We start from the raw sequence: 21,230 nt of genomic DNA, 5'->3' as shown, positions 1-21,230 counted from the left end.
ATTACATGCTTTATAGAGTTCCTGAGCGCTGGCACGTATCCACTCCAAATAACAACAACATTCCTGCAGTAGCTCTCTCTGTTTAACCTGTCCAGGCAGCACTTGTGCTGCCTTTTAGCAGCTTCACCTCCGCTTTATAGGTAAGATTAGTCAAGGATTGGGACAAAGGTGCTAGAAAGGTATTTAAAGGAATTGTTCAGTGTAAAAATAAAAACTGTAAATAGATAGGCTGTGAAAAACATAAATGTTCCATATATACTTAGCCAAAAATGTAATGTAGAAAGACTGGAGTGACTGGATGAACATAATAGCAAGAACACTACTTCCTGCTTTTCAGCTCTCTTGCTTTACACTGATTACCAGGCCGTAACCAATCAGTGACTTAATGGGAGGCTACACGGGTTAGAGTCCTTCGCGGGTCCATTTTTTGGAACCCCGACCCGTACCCGCAACCTTTTGAATCTGAGCTAAATGCTGAGGATCGATTGCAAACTCACTGAACAGTTATTTCCCATGTGGCCCCCCTTCAAGTCGCTGACTAACTCGGAGTTAGAGAGCTGCAAAGCAGGAAGTAGTGTTCTGGCTATTATGTTACACATCCAGTCACTCCAGCCTTTATACATTGCTTTTTTGCCTAACTAACTATATTAGAAACATTTTTATTTTGCACTGCCTATTTACCCAGTTTTTATTTTTACATTGAACTGTTCCTTTAAAGGACCAGTAACATTTTTGCTTTGCTTCTAGTTAAGGCAAATCATGCTATTCCCGATGTACTGGATACTTAGACCCATTGAAGTCAACATAAGAAGCTGGGGCAAAAACAGGAGCTAAAAAGTTTTAAAGGGGTTGTTCTCCTTTCAAACACTTTTTTCAGTTCAGGTTCAGATTGTTCACCATAAACAAATCCTTATTTCAGTTGCTTTCCATCTTGTGTTGTGTGACGTTTTCTTAAAATTTTATAATTTAATGTTCGTTCCTCTAGCGTTTCAGTCTGGCAGCTCCAGGAACAGAACTGTTACAATTTGCTACATTTATATGTCTATATAAAGATATTAAAACAGCATAAAACAGTTCATATGTGAAACCCTGCATCATTTAAATAAACCATTTTCGTAATATATTTTTTTAGTAGTCTGTGCCATTGGGTAATCCTAAATAGAAAATTGCCATTTTAAAAAATAAGGGCCGCCCCCTGGGATCCTACGATTCATGGTGCACAATAAATACCAAACAAACCATATATGTTAGGTCACATGAGCCAATTAACAGAAATTGTGTCTTTTGCTTCCACACTTCTTCCTGTTACAGTTAGAGCTGCAGTATTTCTGGTCAGGTGATCTCTGAGGCAGCACACAGACCATCGCAACATGGGGGCTCAAGGGAAGAGATGTAAAAGGGGAATATTTACTTTAATATATTTACCAGTTTGATAAGATTCTTTAATATACCACTTAATTTGACATAAACTATCTGTTGCTTAAAGGAGAAGGACACCCTTTCGGAACAAAACCCCTTCCCCCGTAGGCTCCCTCCCTCCCCCCCCTTGGCACAGGTCCTCTCCCGTGGAGTTTGCAGGCACCATCTTCTCCCGTGCTGTCTTCTTCCTGGATTCCCCGGCATTTGGCGGCGCATTAGGTACATTTGCCAGCTGGAATCTATTGCGCATGCACCGAAAGTCACGAAGTTGCCGAAAAAAGAAATCGGAAAACTTTGTGACTTTCCCCAGCATTTGGCGGTACATGCGCAGTAAGAGCATTTGCCGGTTCAGTCTACTACGCATGCGCCGCCAAACGCTGGGCAATCCAGGAAGAAGACCGAGGAAGAAGGTGAACAACCCCTTTAAAGAAGTGAAACGTGATTATATTGAGACTCGCAAACCAGCGCCGATTCTACCCTGAACCTGCAGGTTACCTACTTTTTACTGTGACCCATTGCAGGACTTCCCGATTGCACGAATCAATGTACGAACGTACTTTCCCATCTCCCGACCTGCCACTTACCATTCAGATCAAAGTCTTACCATTCTGACCAAATAAAGTAGTAAAAGAACAGATCAGCCGATGTTCTGCCCCTGACAGAAATCGTACGATAGACAAAGCTAGTGACAGTCTCCCACTGAAAATCATATGACCGGCAATACACGCATAGATTTTATCGGCAGCCAACAGAAATGTTCTAACGTGTCCGATCGACCAAACGAGCGATCACCGCCGGACGAAAAATGTCGGGAGTCTCCACACACGTTCCGAAAATCGGACGAATCCTCAATTCGTACGGTGAGATCTTTGCGTCTATGGCCAGCTTTAAACCTGAGAATGTTTAAAGGGGGTGCCCAGCTTTGCATTATCTTTTAGTATGACGTTGAGAGTGGTATTCTAAGACATTTTGCAATTGGTTTTCATTTTTAGTAACATCAACAATAAGGGGCAGATTTATCAAAGGTCGAGGTGAATTTTCGATTAAAAAAAAAAAAAATCGAATTTCGAGCAATTTTTTGTGTACTTCGACTAGGGAATAGTCCAAATTAGATTCATGTCCTGTTTCTTTAAAAATTCAACTTCGACCATTTGCCATCTAAAACCTGCCCAGTAGCTGTTTTAGCCTATGGGGGACCTCCTAGAACCTATTTGGAGTCAATCGGTGGATTTTGAAAAAATCCAAGTTTTTTTGGGGAATAACTTTGATTCGAATTAGTTCGAATCCGCAATTACTTCGATTCGTATGATTCGAATTTGGTGGACCTATTTGATCAAAAACAGACCTATTCGGCCAAAACAACTTCAACTTAATTTCGGTTGGTCTTTTTGAATTCGAATTTCGAAGTTTTTCAAATTTGAAATTCGACCCTTGATAAATATGGCCGTAAATGTGTAGCATTACAGATCATTTTTTTTGTTTTTTTAGATGGGGTCAGTGACTCCCATTTGAAAGGTGGAAAGAGTCAGAAGAAGAAGGCAAATAATTTGAAAACCATAAAATAAAATCATTAAAAAAGACGAATTGAAAAGCTTCTTGGATTTCGCCAAATGTAATTTACGCTTCATCGCACTGAAATAAACTTTCTAAATACAATCAATTAAAAATTCTGTAGCATATTTGAAATAATCAAGTTTATCTTCACTATTCCTCTCTCAGCATCTGTTTCTCTTCATTCTCTTGATGCAGGAGATGGGTGTCAGATATTCATTGACCGCTAGATCCAATATATCTTAAGGTGGCCATAGATGCAAAGATCCGATCGTACGAATCATCGTACAATCGGACTTTCCCATCTCCCGACCCGCCACTAACCATTCAGATCAAAGTCTTACCAGTCAGATTAGTAAAAGAACAGATCAGCAATGTTCTGCCCCTGACAGCAATCGTACGATATCTATGTCCAACCAAAGCTAGTGACAGTCTCCCACTGAAAATCGTACGATCGGTAATACACGCAGAGATATTATCGGCAGCCGACAGAAATCTTCTAACCTGTCCGATCGACCAAACGACCGATCTCCGCCGGACGAAAAATGACGGGACTCTCCATACATGTTCCGACAATCGTACGAATCCTCGATTCGTACGATCAGATCTTTGCGTCTATGGCCAGCTTTATAGGGAGTTTCCTTTCCTAGCAGATGAATTACAGCTCACTCAAATTACTGATTACAGTACAAACAAAATCTAACAAAATAACTGCCTTTTGCACAAATCCTGCATGTAGAGAGACATGATGTCTTTTGATTTTAATAGTGAGCTCTAATCCATCTTCTAGGCAAAAGGAGCCCCCCCTATAAGATATACTGGATCTAACTATCAAGTATTTTTTGGTTTTGCTTATTAAGCACAATTTTATTTTTGGGTTTTACCTCCCCTAAATGGGCAATTAACATTGCTTGTGGGGTGCTTATTTTAGCAGATGTGTGTTTGAAATACAGTTGAAACCTAAATATTTCTGTCATAAGATTGTCTTTCATTTGCTACTGTGTCACCATTTTTGTTGCCAAGGTGTAAGTGATTGTTTACATCTAAACAAACCACTTGCGATTATGTAATCCATTCACCACAAAAGACCAGCTCACCTGCTGCATTCACAACCATATTTAACTCGCTATCGCTTACACGATAATCTCTGCTAAATGACTTCTCACTCCTGCATACTGTCAGCATTGTATGGCAGAGGAATAAATGGGGCCCTCGCCTCCGCTAGCACCCAGCTGGCTGGAATCTTTGGGCTTAGGCATTTGGTTATTTTGAGTGTGTAATTGTGGTCACATAAAACATTTACTGTTAAATTTACTGTCTGTTCCTTTTAGTAGTCAAGTTCTCTAAAAAAACAAACCTCAAGCCCATCTGTATTTGATAGTAGTAAACCACAAATACAGTTCTATTCCTGCTTTATAATGTGTTCCTAAAACAATTAAATATGGTTGTATTTGTATATACAGCCAGAATGCTTGGGACCTGGGATTTTCCGGGTAAAGGATCTTTCCGTAATTTGGATCCTCATACCTTAAAGCAGACCTGTCACCCAGACATGAAAAGCTGTATAATAAAAGTTCTTTTCAAATTAATCATGAAATCCAAATTCTTTTTTTTTTTTTTAAATTCAGGTGTTCATAGCTGTAAACTGATTTAAAAATCTCAGCTGTCAATCAAATATTGCCTGCCCCTCCTCTATGTCTTGGGCAATTACTTTCACTTTCTATTCAGCACTTCCTAGATGTCACTGCTCTCCCCACAATACCCCAGTTGTTTTAACCATTTAATTGTGTAACCATGGCATGGGAATGTCCTCCATTCTGGTGCACAAACAATATTCTGAAATATCTGCCTTTATAACAGTGTTCACAAAATGGCTCTGGCCTACTTGCTATAATTATACTAATGGAAACAAGATTCAAATAATTCATACAGTGTAATTAAAGTTCGTTTTGCTTGACTAACATGATAAAATAGGATTTGGAATAATTTTTATTGGATGACCATCTTTAAGGGTGACCCTCTTTAAGTCCATTAGAAAATCATGTAAACATTACATTAATATACGAGATAGGGTCTGTAGGTTTGTTCTTAAGTTGAATTTGTATGTAAGTTGAAACATTTACATTTACTTATTAAATACAACTTAAACTGGCCACAGAGCAAAGATCCTATCTTATGAATCAACGTACGATCAGACTTTCCCAACCCGCCACTAACCATTCAGATCAAAGTCTTACAATTCAGATCAAATAAAGTAGTAAAAGAACAGATCAGCCGATGTTCTGCCCCTGACCGCAATCGTACGATAGTTATATCTGACAAAGCTGGTGACAGTCTCCCACTGAAAATCGTACGAACGGCAATACACGCAGAGATATTATCGGCAGCCGACAGAAATTTTCGAACCTGTCCGATCAACCAAACGACTGATCTCCGCCGGACTCTCCACACACTGTCCGGAAATCGTACAAATCGTGGATCGGATCGTTGCGTCTATGGCCAGCTTTAGACAGATGTTTGTTTTAACACAGTATTTATTTTTACCTTTCTGTTCTCCACAGTAGACAACTCACACCAGAGGAGATTGGGGCAGGTGGTTTATTAAAGCTAAATGCTAATAAAAGTCACGCAAGCGATTGTTGAATGTAAAGGTGGCCATACACGGGCCAATAAAAGCTGACGACAGACCAGGTCGGCAGCTTATTGGCCCGTGTATGGAGCCCCCTCACGGGGTTCCCCGATCGAGATCTGCCCGAAAGTCTGCCAGATCTCGATCGGATGGGATTAAAAAGCCCTTTGGATCACAGCCGCATCTGTTCATTGATCCGGTCCAGCGATCCGACCACTCGTTAACATTTGTTAGGATCTGATCGTTGGGCCCTAGGGCCCACAATCGGATCAGCCCAATATTGCCCACCTCAAGGTGGCATATTGGGGAGAGATCCGCTCGTTTGGCGATGTCTCCGGATCTCTCCGTGTATGGCCACCTTAAATCGGATGTATTCCCTGTAATGACACACATGGAGGGTTGTGGGAAATAAGGCTGGGACCAGGGAGTCTAAAGTCGTTTGCAAGTTTGAAGCCACAAGTTGAGCTAGTAACGCATTTAATAAGGATACAGAACACAAAGCAAGACAATTTAATGACTGTACATTATCAGTGCTAAATTAGATTACAAAGAATGCATGGTGAACCATTAATAAACGTAAATATATAAGTATATGGAATAAAATTGTATCTTTGTTTTATCCACATCAAACATCCCCTGTTAACCGCTGCATATTCATCAGACTTGTCCCTTTATAGTGAGCCATGTTTTGGAAGTTTGATCTGCACACAAGTTCGCATGTGGACACGCTGCTGGAGAGAGAAAATGTCACACTCTACGAACTACTGGACGAGGAGGACGTGCTGCAGGAGTGTAAAGTCGTCAATAGGAAACTTATAGACTATTTGGTCCAGCCGCAACACATGGAAGAATTGGTCAACTGCATCACAAAAGAGCCTTCTAGTGATACAGATGAGAAGATTCGCTATAAGTAAGTAAAGACAGATATTTATAATATCTTAAAAGAAAAGGAAAGCTACCGAAGCAGTTTATTTTCAATAGATTAGCCACAATAGTGCAAGCTATAACACTATATTTATTCTGCAGAATGCTTTACCATACCTGAGTAAACGGCTCTAGAAGCTCTCTCTGTTTGTTTAGGATAGCAGCTGCCATATTAGCTTGGGTTGACATCACTTCCTGCCTGAGTCTCTCCCTGCTCACTCATAGCTCTGGGCTCAGATTACAGCATGGAGGGGAGGAGGGAGAGAGGAGCAAACTGAGCATGCTCAAGCCCTAACAGTGGAGGTTTAAGCTTAAGACTGGAAGTCTGATACAGAAGCCCATGAGTACACAATAGAAGGAAAGAAATGCTGTGTTTCTTTTGACAGAGGACTCAGAGCAGCATTACTTTGAGGGTTTACTGGTGTATTTATATAGACCTTTCTGATAAAGCTTACTTGATTTTAGCCTTTAATTCTTTAAGCGCTATGTTCTCAAAAATTGTACATATCACATATTGTGCAACTGGCTGTGACCCCATTTTATCTCTGTCAGGGAACTAGTGGAGACTTTTACAGGTATGGGATACGTTATCCATAAACCCATTATCCAGAAAGTCTCCCATAGACTTCATTTGATCCAAATAATCCAGATTTTTAGAAATGATTTCTATTTTCTCTGTAATAATAAAACAGTAGCTTGTACGTGTTCCAAACTAAGATATAATTAATCCTTATTGGAAGCAAAACAAGACTATTGGCTTTTATTAATTTTTACATGATTTTCTAGTAGACTTGAGGTATGAAGATGCAAATTACAGAAAGATCTGTCATCCAGAAAGCCCCATGTCCGGAGCATTATGCATAATAGGCCCCATACCTGTACAAGGCTGGACTATATATAAAAAAAAAAAAAACTTCCAAAAAACAACTTTTTTTTTTTTTTTAAAACATGTTTTTATTTAAATTTTTAACTTTTTAACAACACTACAGAGAGAGAGAGAGAGAGAGAAGATACACATTACAAACAAACATTTGTACAGCCGCCACAGCGGTGTATATTTTATTTACCTCTATTGTGTGCATGGCAAGAGAATAAACATAATGTAACATTGGCAATGTCAGGCATTTCATTGCAGTAGTTGTTTTAGGTTTTCAGCAAGATGTATAGAGTAGGTCTGTCAACAGGACCGTTCATGTTTAACAATGGCTACTGCTAGTGTTTAGCATATAGGCAAACTGATTGAAATGCTAGGCTCCAAGCTTAAATTGACATTTATTGGATTGTGGAAACAATACTTATAATTAGGTACCAAGCAGATTATCTTTTTTTTTTTCTTATGTAGCACCAACCTATTCTGCAGTTCTTTAAAGGAACAGTTCAATGTAAAAATAAAAACTCAGTACATAGGCTGTGCAAAATGAAAAACATTTCTAATCTAGTAAGCTAGCCAAAAAATGTAATGTATAAAGGCTGGAGTGACTGGATGTGTAACATAATAGCCAGAACACTACTTCCTGCTTTGCAGCTCTCTAACTCTGAGTTAGTCAGAAACTTGAAGGGGGGGCCACATGGGACACATCTGTTCAATGAGTTTGCAATTGATCCTCAGCATTCAGCTCAGATTGAAAAGCAACAGTTATGTCCCATGTGCCCCCTCCCACCCCTCAAGTCTCTGGTCACTGCCTGGTAACCAATCGGTGGAAACCAAGAGAGCTGAAAAGCAGGAAGTAGTGTTCTGTTAGACATCCAGTCACTCCAGCCTTTATACATTACAATTTTGTCTAACTATATTAGAAAAATGTTTTATTTTGCACAGCCTATCTATTTACCCAGTTTTCATTTTTACACTGAATAATAATAATAATTCCGTTAAGAGTTCCTGCCCCAGTGAAGTGTGCAATAAGTTCTGTATGATATGCAAAAACTGGTCATTATCAGGAGCCCATTAACCTGCCTGAATGTTTTCTAAGCATCGGAGGTCATTGATATCAAGAGCCCATAAAAGGAAACCCTAAAAATAAATAGGACTAAAAATGGCATGTTTTATATACTGAACTTATTGCACGAGGCTAAAGTTTGAGCTTGTCAATAGCAGCAATGATCCAGGACTTCAAACTTGTCACAGGGGGTCACCATCTTGGAAAGTGTCTGTGACACTCACATGCTCAGTGGGCTCTGAGCAGCTGTTGAGAAGCTAAGCTTAGGGCTCGTCACTAATTATCCAGCAGAAAATGAGCTTCCCTTGTAATATAAGCTGATGCTACAGGTTTGCTGATTGTTAAATTCTGATGCTAATTGCACTGGTTTCTGCACTGCCATGTAGCAATTATTACTAATCAGCCTTATATTGTGACATTTCTATTCTATGTGTACTGTATATTGTGAGTGGGTCCCTAAGCTCAGTAAGTGACAGCAGCACAGAACATGTGCAGTGAATCGGCAGAAAAGAAGATGGGGAGCTACTGGGGCATCTTTGGAGACACAGATCTTTACTGCTAAAGGGCTGTGGTCGCCTTGGGTTGGTACAGAAGCCCAATACATAATTTTCACCATTTCTAGCTACTTCTTTAGTTTAACTTTCCTTGTCCTTTTAACCTGCCTGAATATTTCCTAAGTATGGGAGGAAACCAGAATACATAAAGGAAAGCCATCAGCACAGTGTTGCCGATATCTGCACAAATATCTGCATTTTGGAATCTGGGAATATTAATGTGTGATAGAGAAATCTGTGTAAAAAGATGGTTTGCGGATGGGCTGTACCTGGGGGGGGGGGGGGCAGAAGGTGTCTAGAATTATGATGTAGTTTTGGGCATGGGGTAACAGATTTTTGTAATAACATATTTATTTTCTAGGTATCCAAGTGTTTCTTGCGAGATTCTGACAGCAGACGTATCACAAATAAATGACGCATTAGGAGAAGATGAGTCTCTACTTAAGACTCTTTATGGCTTTTTACAAACCAATGAGGACTTAAATCCTTTGTTGTGTAGCTTTTTCAGCAAAGTAATGGGCATTCTAATTAACCGCAAGACAGAACAGGTAAGTCTCTCAAGACTATTCAGTGTGTAAATTATCACTTTCTAAAGCACAACTGTAATACTATATAAATGTATGGTACCAGGGGGTGCTACACACTGGGGCTCTACTTTAGACATCCCACTGGCCTGGGGTACTTTATTGCTGGGTATGCATTCATCATCTTCCCAGGAATCCTTCAACAGACTTGGCACATGCGCAAATCCAAACCTTTAAAACATAAGTCCATACTGATTGAGGATTCGCAGGAAGATGGCAACAACCTGCTATGCCTATCCTGGGCCAGTGCAATATTTGAAGTTTCGCTCCAACCTGGAGTTTATAAGGGAAGTGATTAAAGTCACTGGTTAGACATGCACACAATGGCTTGCTGTTTCTTTGTACTTTAAAGGAGAAGGAATGCTACAGAGGCATTTTATTGCCAATAGATTAGCTGCAATAGTGCACGCTAGAATGCTATATTTATTCTGTAGAATGTTTTACCATACCTGAGTAAAAAGCTTTAGAAGCTCTCTTTTTGTTTAGGATAGCAGCTGCAGTATTAGCTTGGTGTGACATCACTTCCTGCCTTAGTCTCTCCCTGCTCACTTATAGCTCTGGGCTCAGATTATAGCAAAGAAAGGGAGTGGGGGGGGGAGAGGCGCAAACTGAGCATGCTCACGCCTGGAGGTTTAAGTTTAAAACAGGAAGTTTGATACAGAAGCCCATGAGTACACAATAGAAGGAAAGAAATGCGGTGTTTCTTTTGCCAGAGGACTCAGAGCAGCATTACTTTGAGGGTTTACTGGTATATTTAGGTGGATCTTTCCGATAAGGCTTACTTAGTTTTAACCTTTCCTTCTCTTTTAAAGGAACATGTTTCTACTATAGTTAGCCAAAAATGTAATGTATAAAGGCTGGAGTGACTGGATAATAGCCAGAACACTACTTCCTGCTTTTCAGCTTTCTAAAGGTGGCCATACATGGAAAGATCCGCTCGTTTGGCGATGTCGCCAAACGAGCTGATCTCCCTCCGATATGCCCACCTTGAGGTGGGGCCCAACGATCGGATCCTAGCATTCGGCAAACGGGCGGTCGGATCGCGGGACTGCATCAACGAACAGATGCGGCCGCGATCCGACGGGATTTTTAAACCCACCCGATCGAGATCTGGCCGACTTTCGGCCAGATCTTGATCGGGGAAGCCCGTCGGGGGCCCCCATTTTATCGGCCCGTGTATGGCCACCTTTACTCTAAGCTCATGGTACATAACTGTTCAGTGAGTTTGCAATTGATCCTCTGCATTCAGCTCAGACTCAAAAGCAAGAAATATGACCTATCTGCCCCCCCCTCAAGTCTCTGATTGGTTACAGCTTGCTAACCAGGGTAACCAATCAGTGTAAGCCAAGAGAGCTGCAAAGCAGGAAGTAGTGTTCTGGCTATTATGTTAGACATCCAGTCACTCCAGCCTTTATACATTACATTTTTGCCTAACTATATTAGAAACATTTTTTATTTTGCACAGCCTTTCTATTTACCTAGTTTTATTATTTACACTGTTACAAGTTACAAAAGCAGAACTATTGGCGAAAAGCGATCAACATGAGCTATAGGTAACAATGTAGATGAATATTTTGAAAATAAATTTTTTTAGTGTTGGTATCACTTTAACAACTAATTATATTGATCTTGAAAATGAAAGCGCATTTTTTCAAATTCTTTCAACCTTCCACCGATTTAGCCCACTCTGATGAATTATCTGCAAGTGCCCACATTGAGGCAGTGTGAAATTAAAGGTCACCACAGAAAAAAAACACTTTTAATTCATTTCGATGGAATTTTTAGAAGTGTATTTATCAATAGGTGAACTTTGGGCTTCTCCATTTGATAAATATGCTTCTAAAAATCCCAAAGGAATGAATTAAAAGTGGGTGCGTTTTTTCTGTGGTGAACTCTAGTTTCACACTTTGATAAATCTGCCACATTGACACATGGGGGAAATTGTGATCAGCCATTTGCATCTGTATTGGTGCATGACATGCAGTTACCCTATAATCACAAGGAAAAGCACAGCATTGTACATGGCTATTTTAACATCATACCTTTTACACGCAATAAAGCCAATATTTTTCTTTTACTCTTCAGATTATCGCCTTTCTTCGACAGAAAGATGACTTTGTGAGCTTGTTATTACAACACATTGGTACCTCGGCCATCATGGATCTTTTACTGCGCCTGCTGACATGTGTGGAACAACCTCAACTCAGACAGGATGTTTTTAACGTAAGAATAACTTAAGATGTTTAGACTGAAATATGGTTGTATATTGAATATCTGAGCATGAAACATAAAGAATTCTATTAAAAGAACAGAGGGTTACACAACAATCTTTGGCCCTGTACATTGTGGGGCCCTGCTAAGCACGAGAAAGCAAAGGTAAGCAGTTTATTAAAGGGGTTGTTCACCTTTAAACTATGATATATAACAGGGGTCCCCAACCTTTTTATCCATGAGCCACATTAAAAAATAAGGATTTGGGAAGCAACACAGGCATGCAAAAAGTTCCTGGGGTGCCAAATAAGGTCTTTGATTGGGTATTTGGTGGCCCCTATGTGGACTGGCAGACTACAGTAGGCTCTGTATAGCAGCACCTTTTTTTTATGCAACCAAAACTTGCCTCCAAGCCTGGAATTCCAAACTAAGCACCTGCTTTGAGGCCACTGGGAGCAACATGCAAGGGGTTGGAGAGCAACATGTTACTCATGAGCCACTGATTGGGGATCACTGATCTAGAGAGTGATATTCTGAGATAATTTGCAATTGGTTTTCATTTTTTATTATTTGTGTTATTTAGCTTTTTATTCAGCAGTTCTCCAGTTCGCATTTTCTGGTTGCTAGGACTCAAATTATCCTAGCAACCATGCACTGATTTGAGGAAGAGACTGGAATATGAATAGGAGAGGGCTTGGATAGAAAGATGAGTAATAAAAAGTAGTGGTAACGATAATAATGTGAAGCCTTACAGAGAATATTTTTTAGATGGGGTCAGTGAGAAAGAGTCAAAAAATAAAAGCAAATAATAATAAAAAAAACCCCCTAAAAATAATTAAATAAATAAAATAATGAAGACCAATTGCATAGCATCGACCATTCTATAACATACTAAAAGTTCACTTAAACGTGAACCACCCCCATTAGCTACTTATAAATTCACAATCAGAACAGAAGGTTATCCTAGTTTCCTTTATTTCCATGATAAGGATCCAAAATTGTTCCTCATGCCTTTCTGATATAGGTTTAGGATCCATTATCTGGAAACCTGTTATCCAGAAAGCGCAGAGTTCTGGAAAGGCATTTCATTTTATTCAAATAATCCAAACGTTTTAAAATGATTTTCTCTGTAATAATAAAACAGAACCTTGTACTTGACGCCAACTAAAATATAATTAATCCTAATTGGAAGCAAAACCAGCCTATTGGGTTAATTTAGGGGCAGATTTATTAAGGGTCGAATTTCAATTTCATGCGTGTTATTTTAAACTCCCATAAAGTCGAAATTTGACCAATCAAAATTTATTAATAAAATCAAATTTTCTCACCTCGGAAGAATTTAATCGCCCGGAAAACTCAAATCGAGTTTGATTCAAATTAGAAAAGCTCAAATCTAATTAAAAAAATTTTGATTCAAGTTTTTTTCTCCAAACATCAATGTGATGCCTGGACCTCTCCCATTGACTTATACAGCAACTCGGCAAGTTTTAGGTGGCGGATAGTAGAATTCGAGTTCTTAAAAGGCCAGTAAATGATAAATCTCAAAAATTCTAATTAAAACTCGAGTCAAGTTTGGATAATTCACAATTCGAATTTGAGAGTTTTGACAAAAAAAAATTTGAAAATTTTAATTTTCACTTTGAAAATCTGCCCCTTAATGTCTAAATGGTTTTCGAGTAGACTTAAGTTATGACGATCCAAATTATAGAAAGATCCATTATCAGGAAAACCCCATGTCCCGAGCATTTTGGATTACAGATTCCATACCAGTACCAGCTTATTTCAAGCTGGTAAATATGTATCATTGCTTAGTAATGATATAACTATAATGACTGATCTCAGAGACCGTTTATCCATGTATATATTTTCTCACACAGTGGCTAAATGAAGAGAAAATTGTGCAAAGATTAATTGGAATGATCCACCCTTCCAAAGATGACAATGTAAGTGCAACTCTTCTCTTGCCTTCCTTTTTACTGGGTTTCTGTTACTTCACATATAAGAACCAATGGAACATGAGAGAGCCTGGAACGACTTGATCCTTGGCAGCAACTTAGCTTTGTCTACTGGAAAAGCACTGCTGATTGTACACTACCATGAGCATTAAATGGCTGCTTCACATTTTCAAGCAGAATTGGGCTTAGTGCAGGCGAATACTTTCTGCCGACAGGATTTATTTTATACCAATATACAAGCAGGGAACACGTCAACATTTTCTAATGGGGCTATTGACATGACATTTACACCAGATGTTGGTAATAACCCAAGTAATACCAAGATTTTGGCCCATTCTTCCAAACCAGATCTTGAAGGTTCCGGGGGCCTCTTCTGTGAACTTCCGTTATTTCCATAGATTTTCAATTGGATTTAAAGGGGTTGTTCACCTTTTAAATAAGCTTATAGTAACTATAGTAGTAGTTATCTGTTATCTACTGTATCCTGTGCTTGAATGGCTGCCCCCATGGCTACACAACAGCTTGTTTATATAAACTATAGTAGTACTTATCTGTTATCTACTGTGTATCCTGTGCTTGAATGGCTGCCCCCATGGCTACACAGCAGCTTGTTTATATAAACTATAGTAGTACTTATCTGTTATCTACTGTGTATCCTGTGCTTGAATGGCTGCCCCCATGGCTACACAGCAGCTTGTTTATGTAAACTATAGTCGTACTTATCTGTTATCTACTGTGTATCCTGTGCTTGAATGGCTGCCCCCATGGCTACACAGCAGCTTGTTTATATAAACTATAGTAGTACTTATCTGTTATCTACTGTGTATCCTGTGCTTGAATGGCTGCCCCCATGGCTACACAGCAGCTTGTTTGTTTAAACTATAGTAGTACTTATCTGTTATCTACTGTGTATCCTGTGCTTGAATGGCTGCCCCCATGGCTACACAGCAGCTTGTTTGTATAAACTATAGTAGTCTTTCGGAAGCAAACGCACAACTTTTACCAGTGCAGGGCAACACTATATTATATATTAATTACTTTGATAAACTTTCAGCTTTTGGTGTCACTGTTTCTTTGTCTTATGGTGACGTTGGTTCATTCATCTACATCAGGATTGTATTTCAATGGGGGGAAAAAAGTCGGTCAGACACAGATCAGATTTTATGTCGCCTCATCGAATGGGAAAACTTCCATGTAGTTTACACATCAGATTTTTGTTCCGTCCCATTATACTTTGATCGACAATACTCATCCTACGAGTTGGATGCAGTTGCATGGGTCAGACACCATCCTAAAAAAATCTCCCGTGGAGTTTAGCCCTAAATGTCCAGAAGAGAATTCTGTGCAAGTCTTCGTTAAAGCTAATTAAAATGAACATAAACTCATATGCGCTGAAACCAATGTACAATCTGGCTGACATATCTGTTTTTGTTCCAGCAACATTCCAATGCTTCACAATCTTTATGTGACATCATTCGGCTGAGTCGGGAGCAGATGATACATATCCAAGATAGTCCAGAACCAGATCAGTTATTGGCAACACTGGAAGAGTAAGTCATACATGCATTTGTTTGTATCACTATAAACCCCATTTAGGGCAATGGCATGCAAGGCATTTGGATGACCTTGGTCCTCTTAGAGAGACCTTTCATATTCACATCACCTTTATCCAAAAGCTGCTGCTTCCATCTATGCTTAAAGGAGTTGTTCACCTTTAAATTAGGGATGCACAGAATCCACTATTTTGGATTCGGCTGAACCCCTGAATCCTCCGCGAAAGATTCGGCCGAATACCGAACCGAATCCCAATTTGCATATTCAAATTATCGGTGGGAAGGAGGAAACTGTTCTTACTTCCTTGTTTTGTGGCAAGTCATGCAATTTCCCTCGCTGCCCCTAATTCGCATATGCAAATTAGAATTCGGTTTGGCCGGGCAGAAGGATTCGGCCGAGTCCTGGCCGAATCCCGAACCGAATCCTGGATTCGGTGCGTCCCTACTTTAAATTAACTATCAGTTTGAGATGCACCGAATCCACTATTTTGTATTCGGCCGAACCCCCCAAATCCTTCGCGAAATATTAGGCTGAATACTGAATCCTTATTTGCATATGCATAGGCAAATTCGGGTTCGTCCGGGCAGAAGGAATTCGGCTGAAAAAGCCCGATTCAAATCCTGGATTTAGTGCATCCCTACTATAAGTATGATGTAGAGAGTGGTATTCTAAGACAATTTACAATTGGTTTTCATTTTTTATTATTTGTGGTTTTTGAGTTATTTAGCTTTTTATTCAGCAGCTCTCCAGTTTGCAATTTCAGCAATCTTGTTGCTTGGGTCCAAATTCCCCTAGCAGCAACGCATTGATTTGAATAAGAGGCTGGAATATGAATAGGAGAGGCCTGAATAGAAATTTGAGTAATAAAAAGTAGCAATAACAATACATTTGTAGCCTTACAGAGCATTGTATTTTAGATGGGGTCAGTGACCCCCATTTGAAAGCTGGAAAGAGTCAGAAGAAGAAGGCAAATCATTAAAAAACCATAAAAAATAAATAACGAAGACCAATTGAAAAAATTGCCCAGAATTGGCCATGCTATAACATATTAAACGTTAACTTGAAGGTGAACCACCCTTTTAATTGAATGAGAAGATTGCGAGTATGTAAAGAGAGTGCTGGCTTGTCCCCCCCATCTGGATTTAACATTGGGTTATTTTCTTCTGAAAATGCAATAAACTACATCAGTTGTTTGAAATGTCACCAGCCTTTCTATAATGTCATCTTCAGCTTGGGCGTATCTATTATGCACATTTTAAAGCTTAAAGGAACAGTACCACCAAACCATGAAAGTGTTTTAAAGTAATGAAAATATCATGTACTGTTGCCCTGCACTGGTAAAACTGCCACTACTATAGTTCGTATAAACAAGCTGCTGTGTAGCAATGGTGAAAATTGAAAAAAGGTTATATGGCAAAGGTTAAATAGTGGATAGCAGATAACACCATTATGTTCTACAGAGTTTATCTGCTGTGTAACTGAGCCTTTTCTCTTTTGAATGGCTGCCCCCATTGTTACTCAGCAGCTTATTTATATAAACAATAGTAGTGTTTCTGAAGCAAACACAGCAGTTTTACCAGTGCAGGGCAACACTGCATTATATTTTTATTACTTTAAAACAATTTCTTTTTTTGATGCAGTATTTTAGATTTCAGATATTCATTGAATGGAAAAAAATGCATTCAGCGAATGCTGCAGAATTACCTAATTAACGCAACGTTTATTGCTCCTTAATATGATGTTACAGACAAACTAAAGCTGGCCATACACAAAAAGATCCACTTTATTTGATTGAAATTTCCAAACGAGCTAATCTTTGCCAGTAAATATGGGAGTATCTGAAACGTGCATTTGAGTGTATATGTCAGAACAGTCAAATAATAACCCGCTCCAAAACTCACCCCCCCCGTGGGTCTTACTCCTCCACTCTGGAACCGGGTGCTCAGCCACCAGCACCTCAGCTGAATAGGGATAAGAACAGATAGACGGCACTCCGGGTAAAAGAAGAGAATTTATTACAACAATGGATGGATCCACATGGCCTTACGCGTTTCGGGAACAGAGTGTTCCCGAAACGCGTAAGGCAATGTGGATCCATCCATTGTTGTAATAAATTCTCTTCTTTTATCCGGAGTGCCGCCTATCTGTTCTTATCCCTATATGGCTATCAGAGACTTCAAACCTGTCATTATGGGTAAGGATGCACCGAATCCAGGATTCAGTTTGGGTCCTAATCCTAATTTGGATATGCAAATTAAGGGCGCGGAGGGAAATCACATGACTTTTTGTCACAAAACAAGGAAAAAAAATGGTTTCCCCTTCCCACCCCTAATTTGCATATGCAAATTAGGATTAGGTTCGGTATTCAGCCGAATCTTTAGTATTCGGGGGGTTCGGCCGAATCCAAAATAGTGGATTCGGTGCATCCTTAATTATGGGATAAAAGATTAAATTTCATAGATATAACAGAGCAAATTGTTTCCTCTCTTACTTACAGCACAGAAAAGAATGTTTAGTTTGTAGTAACCATTGCTTTACAACAGTCTGATTCTTTAACTTGTCATTCTGCAATAGAAAGTCATTATTATGTATATTTCCATAACACTCGCATTCTCTTTTCAATGTATTCCATAGGCAAGAAACTATCGAGCAGCTCCTAAGCAACATGTTTGCAGGGGAACATAATGAATCTGTGATTGTCAATGGAACTCAAGTGCTTTTAACTTTGTTGGAGCCTCGCAGACCAAGGTATGGTTATGTGCTCTACTTAAAATTCAGTTTTTTAATTTTTATTTCCAACTGGGCTTTGATTTATGTATTACCTTTCTTTATTTTCATAACTAGTGATAGGCGAATAAACTAAAATTTGCGATGAATTTCTGCATTTCGCATTTCCTGGGAAATTTCAGCGGCATCAAAAAATTTTGTCGCTTGCGTCATAATATCCGTGCGTCAACACTATACGGACACCCATTGACTTTAACGCCGGTGTCAAAATTGGCGTGGACGTCAAAATTGACGTGGGCGTCCATTTTCATGTTTCACTAATTTTTCACAAATTTCATTGCATGTGTGTATTGTGCTTTTGCGATACAACGCTGCTGTCACTAAAATGTCTTTCCATTAGAGGTCATGTTCTGTATAACATCATGCACCCATTACAATGTGTTTTATACTTCACTCAAAACATCTTTTGAAAAAATTGTAGGATATGTAATTCAGAGCAACTTTACAATTCACATTACAGGTGGGAAAGCATGCCCCCCCCCCAAAAAAAAAATGTATCAGTTAATAGTGCTGAATCCTACACTGAAAGCCCTTTTTCAAAAAAAAAAAAAAAAAATAAATAAAATCTGACTTGGGGCTTGACATGCTATTCGTTATCAAGGTACCCTCAGTCATGTGATTTATGCTTTGATAAACTTAATTTGCTCTTTACTGCTGCACTGTAAGTTGGAATGATACCACAAGTTTTAAAGGTGAGCAGCCCCTTTAAATGTATTTTTAAATTGAATTTGCTGTTGAATACAATATCTATATATGTAGCATTATGTAACAGTATCTTTCTATGTAGCAGAAATCTTTTAAGCTGCTGGCTCCTGCTACATTGTTTCAAAAAATCAGAGCCAGCAGTGCAGTCAGTACAAACCAATAGTCTGCTGCTGTCAATAGCTATTACATTTTAAAGCCGTTGTTCAGCTTTAAATTTTTAGTATGATGTAGAAAATGATATTCTGAGACAATGTGCAGTTGGTTTTAATTTTTTATTACTTGTGGTGTTATTTAGCAGCTCGTTAATTTCCACAATCTGGTTGCCAGGTTCCTAATTCCCCTACTAACCATGCACTGATTTGAATAAGAGACTGGAATATGATTAGGAGAGGCCTGTAGAAAAAAGTAATAAAAAAGTATCAATAACAATACATGTGTAGCCTTAAAGAGCATTTGATTTTTAGATGGGGTCAGTGAAAGCTGGAAAGAGTAAAAGAGTAAAAAGACTGCAAATGCGACCAATTGAAAAGTTGCTTAGAATTAGCCATTCTATAAAATACTTTAGGTGAACTTAAAAATGAAACACCCCTTTTAAAGTACTGTAACTTTAAAATCACTGAAAATAATCCGTGTATATCGGAAAGTTGCACAGAATTACATTTTCTTTCATTACCAAAAGTGTTTTTCAGAACAGTTCCTGATTTAAATGAGGCTATTTTGTTTTGCAGGTCTGAACTCGGAGGAATGAGCGGTTTCTATTGTAATATAGATGGCCAGTTAGAGATAAATACTGCTGACTTAGATTCTACTTCCAACACCCAAGCTAGTTTGGGCACCCTGCTTGCCATAAAGGAGCATCTACGCCAGTTCCACCAACTCCTCATTGACCCACCTAAGGTACATGCGCATCTCTGTTTTTAGACACAGCTCACAGCTGCTGTAGGTACTTATTTGCATGTCAAGTTGGTTGTGAGCAAATGAAAAGATTTCCCAGCCTCCCTACCACCCAAACGTGCACATTGTGTGTTGGATGAATCATTTACGGAATCTGCACATCTGTTAAGTGTGCCTTAAAGGAGAACTAACTTCTCATAAATCAAAAATCCCCATCCCCTTCCATCCATTGGCCCCTCAATGCTTTCTCCCTTCTTAGTAACTTAGTGGAAAAAGAATCCCTGTCATGTACCTTGGCATATTCATGCAGAGTAGTGCAGCAGAGCTCTTCAGCACCATCTTCTGTATCTTCGGATACTCTTTTCCTTCGGCAATCTTCGGAGCTTTCCACACATGCACAGTAGGCACAAATACCAGAATGGTCCCAACTGTGCATGCGCAAAAAAGCTCTGTACCCGCTTCCGCGAGGAACCAGAAGATACAGACGATGGCGCCGGAGGGCTCTGCTGCTCTACTCTACATTAATATGCCAAGATACAAGACAGCAACACTTTTTCCACTGAGTTAATAAGGAAGGAGAAAACAGTGAGGGGGGGCCAATGGACGGAAGGGGATGGGGATTTTTAATTAACAGGGGTTTAGTTCTCCTTTTATGCTCTGATTCTTTATAAAGCTGCTCTTTAGTACATTGCACATGTCCAGTGGAGGCTGGAAAATGCTTTAGGCGTGCTACTGGATCATAACTGTTTTTGAGACTCCCTTACCCACTAGGCTGTTATTGCAGCCGCTCCTTTTGAACCAAATTGTTTGAGGGATTTATTTGCACTCTGAGTAGACTTTCCATTTTCCAAACTTCGAACATTTTTTGGTAAATGAAGCTATTGCTATTAGTAGCTTTCTAGCAAATGTTTCCATGGGAGCTCCAGTTGTATTTTCCATAGGCTTCAGCACAACAGTGGGCTCCAATGGCCAAACTTTCATGCAGAAAAATCTAAAAATGTTTGGTGCCTATTCTGTGCCATAACTTTTATGGATGGACTTGGCCGAATCATAAATGAAAGATTTGAATACCGAATCCTAGTTTGCATATGCAAATTAGGGCTGGGAAAGGAAAAAGTGGGGAAAAATGTATACTTCCTTGTTTTGTGATGAAAAGTAACTTGATTTCCCTTCCCACCCCTAATTTACATATGCAAATTAGGATTTGGATTCGGTTTGGCCGAATCCCAATCCTGGGTGAATCCCGAACTGAATTCCAGATTCGGTGCATTCCTAGTAACTTTGGAACAATTCATCTCACAAATACAGAAAAGCACTTTATGTATAACTGAAATGTAATACTTCTTGTTGCAGAAACAAAGCCTACAAACAACATGGGGGGTTCTTGATCCACCCCTGGGTAATACTCGACTTCATGTGGTGAAATTGTTGGCTAGCATAATAAATGCAAGCTATAAAATATTAAACCAAGAGCTGATTGAGCTGGATACACTGAACACCATGCTGGTAAGCTATATTCACTTGAG

The 21,230-nt window shown here is 39.3% G+C and overlaps 1 protein-coding gene across 3 annotated transcripts in view; it reads left to right on the top strand.

Moving 5' to 3' along the window:
- The window catches only part of ppp6r1.S (protein phosphatase 6 regulatory subunit 1 S homeolog), a 68,073-nt gene that overhangs the window by 11,881 nt on the left and 34,962 nt on the right, over nucleotides 1-21,230 (top strand). For 2 of the 3 annotated variants that reach the window (XM_018228236.2, XM_018228234.2), the window contains exons 2-9: nucleotides 6,277-6,509; nucleotides 9,376-9,562; nucleotides 11,684-11,821; nucleotides 13,687-13,752; nucleotides 15,202-15,314; nucleotides 17,953-18,066; nucleotides 19,539-19,707; nucleotides 21,058-21,210. In XM_018228236.2, coding sequence (XP_018083725.1) covers nucleotides 6,283-6,509; nucleotides 9,376-9,562; nucleotides 11,684-11,821; nucleotides 13,687-13,752; nucleotides 15,202-15,314; nucleotides 17,953-18,066; nucleotides 19,539-19,707; nucleotides 21,058-21,210 — 1,167 coding nt within the window. In that variant the 5' untranslated portion in view covers nucleotides 6,277-6,282. Of the gene's footprint in view, nucleotides 1-6,260; nucleotides 6,510-9,375; nucleotides 9,563-11,683; nucleotides 11,822-13,686; nucleotides 13,753-15,201; nucleotides 15,315-17,952; nucleotides 18,067-19,538; nucleotides 19,708-21,057; nucleotides 21,211-21,230 lie in introns of all 3 variants that reach the window. The other variant, XM_018228235.2, reaches the window with a different exon arrangement.

Source organism: Xenopus laevis, chromosome 7S, assembly GCF_017654675.1.
Source record: "Xenopus laevis strain J_2021 chromosome 7S, Xenopus_laevis_v10.1, whole genome shotgun sequence".
NCBI lineage: Eukaryota > Metazoa > Chordata > Amphibia > Anura > Pipidae > Xenopus > Xenopus laevis.
Note: the sequence above shows the minus strand (reverse complement) of the source record. Positions and strands in the feature narration are given on the sequence as shown.